The following is a 12,065-nucleotide window of genomic DNA, read 5'->3' on the forward strand; positions in this document are numbered from 1 at the left end:
GTGTTTCTCTTAAGTGAAGGAGTTGCAGAATCAACCTCTTTGCAGAAGCAGAGGGATGCTTTGGTCTTGGTGCAGTGCTACCCGAGAGGGGAGTCATTCTCAAGGACAGCAGTGTCAGACCGTTCAGGTAGCTCCCAACTGGGACACTGTTGGCACCCCTCAGACCATTATTTAAGTGGAGCACTGCATTTCAGTTTTTCTGGGCTGTTCTGCTCTGGCTGGTTCTTTTTGAAGATTTGGGATGATAGTGATTGTTAGGGAGTTGCTGAATTTAGTAGCCTGATGGTGGGGAGATCCTGTCTGAGACTGGGGTATTGGGTTTCGCTGCTGCTGGTGTGCTTCTGGGCTTGTGGTCATGGATGTGTGATGGTCTGAGTGCTCCCCTGGAATAAGGCTCTGTCTTATTGGGGTTTCTTTACCTGCTGTGCTTCTTTTGTGCTCCTTCATGTGTCTGTGGAGATGAGCTGCTTATCCCATAGCCTAATGGTGTCTGACAGTGGCCTTGACAGGACTTGGGAGGAATAAATGCAGGGAGTGAGATGTTGAATGAAGTATAAACGTGGTATATCAATATACTGACTAATGCAGCAGTTGCTTCAGGCTGTACATTTTTTAGTTTCATGTCCAGACAATGTTTGACAGCAGTCAGCTGGCCCATAAGTTTGTGCATGCTGACCAGCTGGTGGGAGCCACTGCATGTGTGTTGGCTGGATGGTCCATGTACCCTGAGCTCCAGAGTTGCCGCATCAAGGGAATTTGGTTGTCTGATGGGTATTACAGGCAGTGGGGGAGGAGCACTGCTCTTCTAATTAACCTTGATAATGTTGATGTTTTGATAAGTTTTTATAAGGTTTCTGACAGTGGTATTTCTTCTTTTTTATTCAGATTCCTTTGGGACTCTTGTTCTTCCAGTAGTAAGTATTTCTTTCCTGCTTCCTTAGAAAATGTTGACTCTAACTTTTCATCAGTTAGTGTTGATGAGATGTTGTATTTTGTATGTGATCCTAGCTATTTTCACATTCTCAGATGAGTGTATTTACTGACCAATAAGCCAAGGAGTTTTCAGATCAAATGTTCTGCAGCTTGTTACAAGTAATTATGTGATTTGGGAGCTGATTTTCAGCATCAGCACAAGCTATCATAAAACTTGAACACAGAAATTTCCTTTGTGGTTTCTTTGACTATCTGATACCCACATCACTATTTCAGACACAGCGTGAGGGCTAATTAGAGCTGAAAAAATTGTGCAAAGCAATAGCTGAGAAATCTTAACATAAAAATGTGTTTATACATAGTCTTCTTTAAGGATTTGGAGATGCACGTTAGGTGAAAGTACATAACGGCTAACTATACATAAAAATGTATAATATCGAATCATGGGTCAAGTGTGAATCCTGCATTTATAATCCTGGATGTTCATCTTGAAAACCCAATCTAACGAACTATGTGTTTTTGTCAGGAAAACAGTTTTACCAAAGTCTTTATTTTTTTAAACATCTGTAAGTGTATCTCTAAATCCAGTGGGTTTAAATTGTGATCTCAAATAAACTGTATATCTGATTAAATAATCTGGAAATGTTTGATAGATAAATAATCAACAACAATGAGCAGCACAGCATTATGAAGACTATTAGGTTGAAATGCATCTGTACAAACTGTAAATTAGCAAACATAGAAAATTCAGTTTAAAACCCCGAAAAGATTAAATTAACAAGTTCCTTAATATAATCTGGCCAGGTTTTCAAGTATTCAAGCAACTAGGCAAGGTGAATTCTTGCCTTTGTTGCCACTATCTGAAGTGACGAAAACTGACTCATTTTTTAATAGTAAGATGTTTTTTTCATTTGTGTAGCCACGGTAGGCTTATGTTTTGCCTAAAGTGTAGTTGGCTGGTAGCAGAAGGTGGGTAATGAGTTTCTGGTTTCAACCGTCATCTTTTCCAGAGGAAACAGTAGCTTCCTTGTCTGAGGTGCTCGTGACGGTGGCTGGTGTGGTCAGGAGAAATACGTGAGGTGGCCTTTTTCTCTCTTACATTAGGAGTGCCAAAATGGGTATAGTAATACCATTCACTTGGGGGATGTGTTGACTAACTTAAAATATTTTCACAGCAAGTTCCTACTACCTACTGTTAAAAGCTGCCTTGCTCATATTTGGGTCAACAAACTACCTTTTAGTGAAGGAATTGGTGGGGCTGAGGTAAATAGTTGCTGTTATTGTAGCAGTGACCTTCTGGAAGTGTTGTAGTAGCACAGTCTCTGTTAGCATAGTTGTGTGAACCAGAAGGTGGGTTACTTTGCACCTCAGCTGTCCTAATACACTGCCGTGGCAATGCAAACTTAATTGCCGCTGGCTTTTACATCAAGAAAGGTACAACAGAGTTTTGTCACCATGTTGCAGGAAGGAGAGTTCTTTGAAATATAAAAAGTATAAAAGTCAAGGGAGCAACCCGTGCTATCTGTTGTTATTCATGATAGGAAAAAGCTACAGGAAAATATATGATGTCTCTAAATGGCATATACAGTCTTTTAAAGAAGGAATTAAAGACAATCCTTTCAAGTATATTAAAATAGTGCTGTAAGAGCACAGTTCACTGCTATGATGAGGTAAAACAAGCTCATTTTCCCCCCATTTTGATTTTGAATGTTTGTAATATTTCCTGGGCTTCTTGTAGGAAATCCAGTCTGCTTTTCAGGGAATACACCTTCGTTAATAGATGGTAATATTAATAAATAAATTAATTTTGAGGTAGTACTTGACAGATACAGTAGCTAAGGCTGTTGCTCCTATTTAATATATTCCAGAATACTGGGTGTGGAGGTTGGAGAGTGTTGAAATATATGAATCATATGTTCTTGGCAATGTGTATACAAAAACCTGCAGTTGAAGAAAATGCAGAATGTATTTCAATGTGGAGATTTGCACCTAAAATTTAGTTATATAAGTCCAGATTTTAAATGGGGAATCTCTTCTTCCTGTGTCATCATATGCCTGCTCCTGAGTCTGAAAGAGAGCCTGTTTATTTTTCCCCTTCCTGATTTTTTTTTTCCCTGGCTTGTTTTTAAAAACAGAAATTCAAGAGAGAGAGATGAAGTGGTAGTTGATTCCTCTTTTTAGATAAACACACAGAGAAGGAAATGTATTCAATACAGACATGTTCACCTACCTCATTTGTTACCCTGTGACATTTTTCCTTCTTTGGGAATTTCCGTTACCTCGCTGTGTGCTCTTAAAATGAGTTTTGACAGTATGACAGCCTTTCGTTATAGAGCTTGGTAGGATACTTTTGAAGTGCTGTGCCTGGTGAGTTAACAGCTGTAATTTTCATTACCAGTGCAAGAGTGCTTCATTTCCATGTGTTACGCTGAAAAATGCAAGCCTGTCTGTTTTAGTTGTCTTGAATTCAGAGGTTTTTACTCCAGATTTACTGTTGTAATTGCAAACAGAAGCATGTGACTTTTAAGCGTTTTAGCAGGGCTGTGTGTTGGAATGAGCTGTGTGTTGCGTTATAACCCTATTCCTTCTTCAAAAAGACACTCCTAAGCAGATGGAGGTACAGAAGCCAGCATCTGGGCTTGTATGTCCCTGGGGTCATTTGTTGTCTGTGTAGGCTCTGCTTGAGGTGAAATTCCCATGTGTTGCAGCAGCTCTGCTTTGAGCCTTTCAACTCCTGTGGCTGGGATTTTTTCCTGCCGAAGTTTAGGGAACGAACTGATGCATCTGAATTACGAGCTCTAGATTTCCTCTGTCCTCTGGAGAGACAGAGACCTGTGAGGTCTAGATTTCTTTGCCAGTGATACCTGTTTGTGTTTATTGCCAGCACTGAAGGAACCTTCAGTGTTTATCCTAAATAAGTTAACCATATAAAATGTCTCTTCCTTTATTCCTTAATATTTTGGGAAGAGTTGTTATTTTACTTTCTAGATGAGTCACATTATGTGCTGTACTTACGAATCATTAAACTGAAATGAGACAAAATCAGTCAGGTTTCTATTGAAAGACAGTAACTCACCCTCATGAAATCTTCATTCTGAATTTGATTTCTGTACCCCATAGGACACGAAGCTAAAGCTTTTAAAATAAGTGCAAGGGGTTTTTTACTGTTCTGTTCATCTTGCCTGCATATAGCTTCTTTAGCTCTTTTGGTTTTGGAAAATTCATTACTGAAAAACGATGAGGTCAGAAAAAAATTAGCTCCCAAAATCAAACACAGGAAATTTCTAAATAACTATGAAAAGAGAGGGCACAACGTGTTTGTGTCTGTAAGTCTATGAATGGTATATGAATACATTGATACATTGTTGAAAACCTGATTACTACTGATAATTAGATGGAGGTATGTTGAAAAGATGCTTCTGCCAACACATTTTCAGGTCATTGTTGAAAAGACCCTTAAAGCTCTGAAATCCTCTTTCTCTTTTTGAGGATTTACATAAGTTGACAAGTTCAGGAATATGTTAGGTCTTTGTGTCAAATGTTTTTTGGAATAATAAAATCTTTAAGAATATTTTGGATATTATTTGGATATCACTATTTTCTTTTTAGCTGCCTTTGAACAGTGCTTCTGGGAATTATGAATTACTGGTGGAAGGCCATGCTGATGGCCAGCGCATCTTCTCTAACCGTACCAGCTTGATGTACATGTCAAAGAGCATCTCTGTATTCATCCAGACTGATAAATCTATGTATAAACCAGGACAAGACGTGATGTTTCGGATTGTCACCGTCTATCCTGATCTCAAACCTTACAAAGCGTCTCTGAATATATATATCCGAGTAAGTAACCTAGTTATACATTGAAATTTGTCATACATTCGAAATTTGTGACAAGTAAAGGTCATATATATTGCTACCTAAATATTGGTGTATTGCTAGCAAGATCACTTGCATTTAACATGCAGCCTGACTTTTCTCCTAGGACCCTCGGAAGAAACTGATTCAGCAGTGGTTGATGGAGGAGGGCGATTTGGGCGTAGTTTCCAAAAAATTTCAGTTATCAGTGAATCCTCCACTAGGAGACTGGTCCATAGAGGTGGAAGTGAATGTGAGTATTAACATTGCTAAATCACAGGGAGATTTTATTTCTTCTGATAGATATGAATAAAGTTGTGTTTACTTTGGTGAAGCAAAACTAGAAATAAGCATGGATGATGAGATGAAGAAATCCTTCCCTGATGGCAAACCCAGGATATTATACAAACCTCACAAGATTTTCAGTAGTTTATGGTTTTGTAAGGAAAGATAGAAAAAAATATATTTTTTTCTAAGGTCTGTGTTTTGATTCTAAAATAACAATGTTATTTAAAAAGTGAGGGTTTTAATATTAGTATAAAAGAAAGATCTTATAGAGTACGGATCTTTTTTTTTTAAGTGAAATGCATTTATGTTTATTTTATGAGTATACAGAAATTTGTTGTGCCCTGCCGTGCAGACAGTCATGGTGTCAAGGGGTGTGGAATCAAAGACTCTACAAATCTCTTCCTAGTTTTAGGGGTGCTTCAGCTATTCACAGTGACTGAGGAGTTACTGGGGAAGAAATAACTATGCAAAATAGGTTCAATAGCCAAGCAGAACTGTTGCATAACAAAACTGGTATGATCTAGTTTGCATGTTGTTATTGATAATAGTTCTGTCAGTGCAGTCCTTCAAGCTGTACGCTACTCATACACTGTAGAATATGTTTCACAAATAGCTGGAGGTTTAGCTGTTCAAAACTTAGTGTCAGATTTATTCAGCCTGCTTTAAATGCCTGTAATTTGGGAACTGCATTTCCAACTTGGCTTGCAGTGGCTGTTCAGAGACATTTAGCAAGTACAAACAGGACTGCTTAATGTTCCCTAATGAGGGAGATGATGGGGTAGAAAGCAGAAAAACTCATGTGATCCTGTATTACTTGGGAGGGATATTTACCAGTATGTGTTATATGCTTGATAAATTTCTATAGGCTGAGGTAGGTGAGGGTGGTGCTCTAGTGAGCGTCAGGACTGGATTTTTTGAACACATCCTCATGGGGGTGTGGACTTGTAACTATTGTCTTTGATGGGAAAAATGTTTTATGTTGTTCCTTGTCTCTGTGCTTGGCCCCTCCTTCCCATCTCTGCACTGCTGTTCAATAGCTTTTCAGTCACGCTGAGGCAGCTGTAGTAAAGGCTGAAATCTATAATAAAGCACGCCGGGTAAGTGACCCAGATTGAAAAACATCTCTGTGTTCTTCTTTGCCTAACCCAGACCAGTTCACTGATCTGGTTGACAGCACAGCTCCACTCACAGCTGCATAGGTGCTTTTCAGGAAGTGGGGAAGTGAGGCTCAGACATGGGAACAAAGGCTGATGACAGTGGTGGGCTCCTTCAACAGCTCACTTGCCAGGCAGAAAAGTATTTGTGAAATTTTGCTTGGACTTTCTGCAAAGTCTTGAGTAATTCTGAAGTCAGGAGGACCCTGCTGAATGAACTGCAGCAGCTGTTTCCAGGATGTGAATGAGTGCCACTCCCTTCTGAAACAAAACCAAGAAAAGGAAAAAAATAATTGTAAAATTGAAAGAAAAATGCCTTATAGTTGCATCTGGGCTAATGAAACAGCTGTGAGAAAACAGACAAGTGATATGAAATCTTAGTAGACTGTAGTTGATGTTATTCTAAATTTTAGCCACTCAGTACTACTACAGAAGTTTAATGAGCCTGGAAAACATATGACAGGGTGGGTATGTCTCTCAACTAATGAGTAACAAGGAGAAAGTAAACAGGGAACATTTTGTTCACTGTCTCTTCTAATACATAGCTATAAGTCAGAGGTAAAGAGCAGTTTCAAAATAATTAAAACAGAATAACTGAATTGTAGAGAAAAGCACTGGCAGGTATTGTGAATACTGAAAACTTAGGTGGGATCAAAAAGTGTCTGGACAAATTCACAGAGGTATACTCCATTAAAAATTGTTACCTAGAAAGCCCTGAGGCTTGAGCTGAGACAGTGTCACTGCTGACTGCCCTGACTGATGCAGTTTTCTAGTTGTTGAACCTTTGTTGCTGCCAAAGACTGGACACTGGCCTTCATGTTAGATCTACCAGGGTACAACCTTTCCTAGGTTGTCTTTATCATATTTACATCACATTTTTCCTGCTATTAATTTTGTAAAATTTAGGATTTTAGCATAGCGTGTTTTGGGTTCTTAATAGAGCTCTAAATGCTTCAGTGGCATGAAGAATATCCAGAGGCAGGGATAATGCTCATCACTCTAGGATATCTTTCTTTGTTCACTGTTACAGGAGACAAATCAAGGTAGAAAGTACTGCAATAAGCTTTTGGTACATTTAGCAAATTGCCCTTTTGGGAAGAATTTGGACAGAAGTGGAATTACTAATTGAAAGAGGAAACTATTTAAGAAACACTGCATTTAGTAAGTGGAAAAAAGAGGAACTAGGAGATAGGTATCAATATAAATGAAGTCTGAACTCTTGCATATTTGTAGGAAATGTAAAGATCCCAAGTAAAACTTGGTGGTTAATAAAAGTATGAAAGAATTTTTAAGGTTTGCGAGAAACTTAAGAAAGACCAGTGGTGGCAGAGCCCAGTAACATGAGGAAACGGTAATTATGTGGCAGGGATGGAAACGTTTACTAGGGCTGATGGCTCTGGGTGGTTAAGGAATCTCAGTGTGGGGAGATTTCAGAAGGCCATGAGAAGATGAATGTCCTTAATAGAAAATAGTAAGTGAGGTAACAAGGGAGACTATAGACATGTCATCTGGCATGAGAAAAACAATGACAAAGGTGATCTGGGATTCCACTGATCATTAGATTCTTTAAGACTATTATAGATTTGGTTAATAAGGTAGATTTACTGATGCAACAGATTTTTGTAAAGGCTTGTCATTGTAGAAAATCCTGATGAAAAACAGAAATGTACGTAAAGTCTTTCAAAGAAAGGTGGATTGATTTTTATGCAATCAACACTCACTCAGGGTGTTTCTAATATAAACTGATGACAGAGTTTGTGGATGAAGCTGGGGAAGAAAGCTCCACAGTGGAAGACTGCAGAAGTCCCATCTGTTACTGTTTAAATTGGATCAGATGAACCAATTAATCTATTGATTACAGTCTGTGAGTGCTGTTACAGGTTTTAAAAGGTTTTTCAATCTAGTGGAGAAAGGCATAGTATGAACCAGCTAATAGAAATTGAAGCCAGGCAAATTTTCTTTGGCATATATATGTCTTTCGTCAGTGAGGCTCTTGATCACTGGAACAAATAAAAAAATGGGAGTGGGGATTTCACTATTACTTCATGTTTTAGCATCAGAAATGGTTGCCTTTTTTGGAAGATGCATTATAATAACGCAGATTTCTGCAGCACCTGAATACTAGGATAATCAAACCTGAGATAAAACGAGGTCAGACTAAATGGTTCCTTCTGACATTAAACTAATTGAATTGAAAATTAAAATAGAGGAGAATAAGAACAGTATATTATATATAAAAAAATTGCAGGCTTTGGGGTCCAGAAAAATCTGGCTATTCTTACAGTCCTTATCCTCTGGGAATAAAATAGCAACCCCAAGCCCCACACATAGAAACTTATGTTGTTTACTTTCAGACTTCTTTTCCTCTATTGTTCACACCTGCTCTAATTTAATTTTCAAATTCTATGTTGAATATAATGACAAAAGAACATGCATTATTTATGCCTACACAGCATCTGACTTGGATAAGGCTATCATATGCAGAGTATATTAAATAAGTATTGCAATATTCACACTATTACACTATGTCTGTCTAGTGGGTTGTCTCACAGATTGTTATTTTTCTGATAGCATGTCATACCATTGGATTAATGAAACCAGCAGGAAAATTTGCAGAATAAAGGAAAAGAACTTTTCTGATTTGAAACTCTTCTTTGATTCTCTTCGTTACAAGTGAGCTTATGCCCTGAAATACAAGGTCATAGGGGATGGGATTCAGATTGAAGTTTAAGATGTGTGGATGTCTCTGTGTAGGTGATATGGTGAAGATTTAGTTGGTGTTCAGTGAAAGCTAGTGAGTGACCCAGATCAATCTGAGTGGATATTCCTAGCTGTTGCGTGGATATTCCTAGCTGTTGCGTGGATATTCCTCACTGTTCTGCAACTGTTCTGTTGTCCAGGATTTTTTCTGTGTCATGGATAAAGTTTCACAGATTCACTAATCCCTTCCTGATAACAGAGGTCACTGAGAACTTGGATTTACTGCTAAGGAATACTTAGTATATGTCTGGCATTTTTAACAGATGGGCTTACCTATCCTTAACTATTACTGCTAGCCCTGGGTCCGCATGGCATCCAGTGCAGCTTATGGATCTACTTAGGGCTTTAGGAACATCTTCAGTCGTCAAACCCAGGCTGATCTCTGCATGACTTAGCTATCCTGATGCCATGACCTGAGCTTTCTAGCTAAATAGTCAGCTGTCCAGCCTTTCTATCTCAGGTTTCCCCACTTGTCTTTAAAGAGTGTTGTTAAGTCAATAAATAACATTTCCCTTCTCGTGGTTACAGATCAGTTCCCAAGTGTACCGAGTTTGGATTCCTGGAAGTACTGCCTCTGAATACTGTTTTAAATCAGGTTCTGGCTGCTTGCTGCTGTTAAACATCCTGTAGTACTTTTTAATAAGAGTTCAGGTGTTAGTACAGCTGTTCCAAAAAAACTCAAGACAGAGTAATTACAGTCTGGTTCCCAAGTCTCCACCTTATGTTTTAGTTGGATATCTTATATTTCCTGTTGTGGAGCCCGTTGCTGAAAGGCTTTTAGTTGCTGAGATTTTGTAGTAGGCATCTCCGGCCAGAAGTCGTTCCTAGGTATAAGGCATTTTGTAATCTCATTTATGGAAGTTATGATTTGGAAATTCATGATTGCATATTGAAGAGTAGTAATGTTTCAGGTGCAACAAGGGCTTCCTAAATTATTTTTAAAGAGTATTATATTTTTTAAAAATCTTCAGCTATAAAGTAACTTTCAAAATCAACTGGCATTGATTATATATACTTTACACTTCGAATTTTTAAACTTTTGAGGTTTTATTTATGTTACAATGTATCTGCAGTGAATTCTGTGATGTTTTGCTGCTAGGTCAGCTGCAGATTTCACATTTGATCTATTTAGTTTGAGGTTATATATATAATTACTTTAAAAAAGTGTCACCTTCCTTCAAAATCAGACTGTATCTAAAACCTTTGGAATTGGCTATGTATTCAGTAGTTTGCAGATGAACACTGATACTTCATCAGGATCTGATCGTGTGAATACTGGTGACATTGGTGGGACTCTGCTTATATGCTGCTGGATTTGAACAGAAGTTTGGGAATTCATACAGAATTTTACTTTGGGGTTGATTGCCTGCCTGTGAAAATAAAGCACGAAAGTGATCGTGAAATGCTTCTGTTAATTCTGTTTAGATAAAGATCTGTTTTATTTAGCTGCAGAGCAGAAGCGGGGAAGTGTTTCTGACACGGGCCGTGAGATGGCGGTGCAGCCACGGGAATACAGACGGTGCCAGCACCGAGCTTTTTCAGGGCCAAACCCTGAGGCCACACCCAGAGTCTTTCCTGATGCTATAACTTGTGACGCACGAATATGTCAGAAACAAATAAGAAAATGGACGTAGACCAGATTTGTTTCAGGGACTTCTGATTGCCAAAGAAGAAGAGAAAAATCTGTGGGCAACAGTTCCTGTGATCTCACTTGTTGGATTAGACCCAAATGACTTCAAACAGGTCTGGTTCATCACAGCAGAGCAAAATCTAAACTGTAGTTGTTAATGATTTTTAGATGTCAGGATCCGCAGCATCTAAGGCTCAGCTGCAGAAAGGCTCCATCATCCGTACAATCTCAGAATACTTCTATGCATCTCTCTTTGGCAGTGTGCACAGAATGTAATAGATGTTTTGCAGTCTAAGAAGTGCTGATGTAGAGCAAAATGCTAATAGTCTGGAAGGGTGAGTGTGTTTAAAAAGCAGGAGAAGGCATGGAGGACGGAAACTACTAAAATAAAGCAGCTCTGGAAACAAGTGGAGTAGGCATGGTATCGTGTTCCTGTTAAAAAAAAATAATCTCTCTTGGGTCGTATATATAACTAACTGCTTGTCTCAGAAGCCACCACTCCTGAAAACTGGTTTAACTACTTCCACTCCAAAACATTTGAACAATATTTGCCAGAGAGACAGCCCTGCCCCAAGGAACTAAAAAGATACACAGAGTGGTTGAAGTGCTGTCACCTGTCCTATTCCAAACCAGTTTGACTGAAAGATGTGTGTTAGTGGAAAATCTGTATTGGTGTTCAAATCATCAAGATGACCTAGTAGGGTCTTTTCCTTTCCCTGCACTGTGAAACATGGCTTGCCTTCTGTCATAAAAGTTGTAATTTTAGACAAGGTGCAGGCAAGAGTGCTAGTCTCACTTTAATCTCTGTTTTCTGCTGCTTATAGTTCTCTCAGTTTTTTTTTTTTTTATTGTTTTTTTTTGACTTCTAAGATAATGTGAAACAAAATCTCATTTTCAAGGGAGATGCTTTTTCATCCTGCTGTCTGGGGTAATGTTCTGTTCGTGGTTTGCTTATCAGCAGGGGTGACATAAGTGTGCTTAACATTGGAAATAAAAGATGTACAGAGAACCAGACACGAGATAAATTCACTGCAGGTCATTTTCCTAAGATACCTGTTCCCAAGATTATCTGATAGTAGTCTCATGTCAGTGCTGTAGTATTTTTGTGTTGTAAGGATTATGATCTGCACAAATGTTGTGAAAATAGAAGATTCTGCATATAACTTTTCAAACCTAGGAATATAAATACAGTGATTATTTCGGTGATCAGTGACTTAATCACAAAATTGGTAGCAATCTGATTTTTACTTTGATAGAAGTCATTTGCTAGGAAACGTGTAAATGTAGAAGCATAAGGGGCTTGATCTGAGATGCCTAATTTGCAAAGTTGTTGATCAGCTAAGAGAGATCAGTTAATTGTTTCCAGTTTATATCCTGGTCCTAGGGTTTTTTGCACAGGAGTTCTCAGTTTATCCTCTCTTACCACAGACATGCATTTCCACCTG

General features: G+C 38.5%; 1 protein-coding gene across 3 annotated transcripts in view; it reads left to right on the forward strand.

Annotated features, from left to right (window-relative positions):
- The window catches only part of CD109 (CD109 molecule), an 83,788-nt gene that overhangs the window by 15,042 nt on the left and 56,681 nt on the right, over positions 1-12,065 (forward strand). For 2 of the 3 annotated variants that reach the window (XM_074895912.1, XM_074895914.1), the window contains exons 3-5: positions 886-914; positions 4,543-4,773; positions 4,916-5,041. In XM_074895912.1, coding sequence (XP_074752013.1) covers positions 886-914; positions 4,543-4,773; positions 4,916-5,041 — 386 coding nt within the window. Of the gene's footprint in view, positions 1-690; positions 772-885; positions 915-4,542; positions 4,774-4,915; positions 5,042-12,065 lie in introns of those variants that run through there. The other variant, XM_074895913.1, reaches the window with a different exon arrangement.

The sequence above is a fragment of the Athene noctua genome, chromosome 1 (genome assembly GCF_965140245.1).
Source record: "Athene noctua chromosome 1, bAthNoc1.hap1.1, whole genome shotgun sequence".
Lineage (NCBI taxonomy): Eukaryota > Metazoa > Chordata > Aves > Strigiformes > Strigidae > Athene > Athene noctua.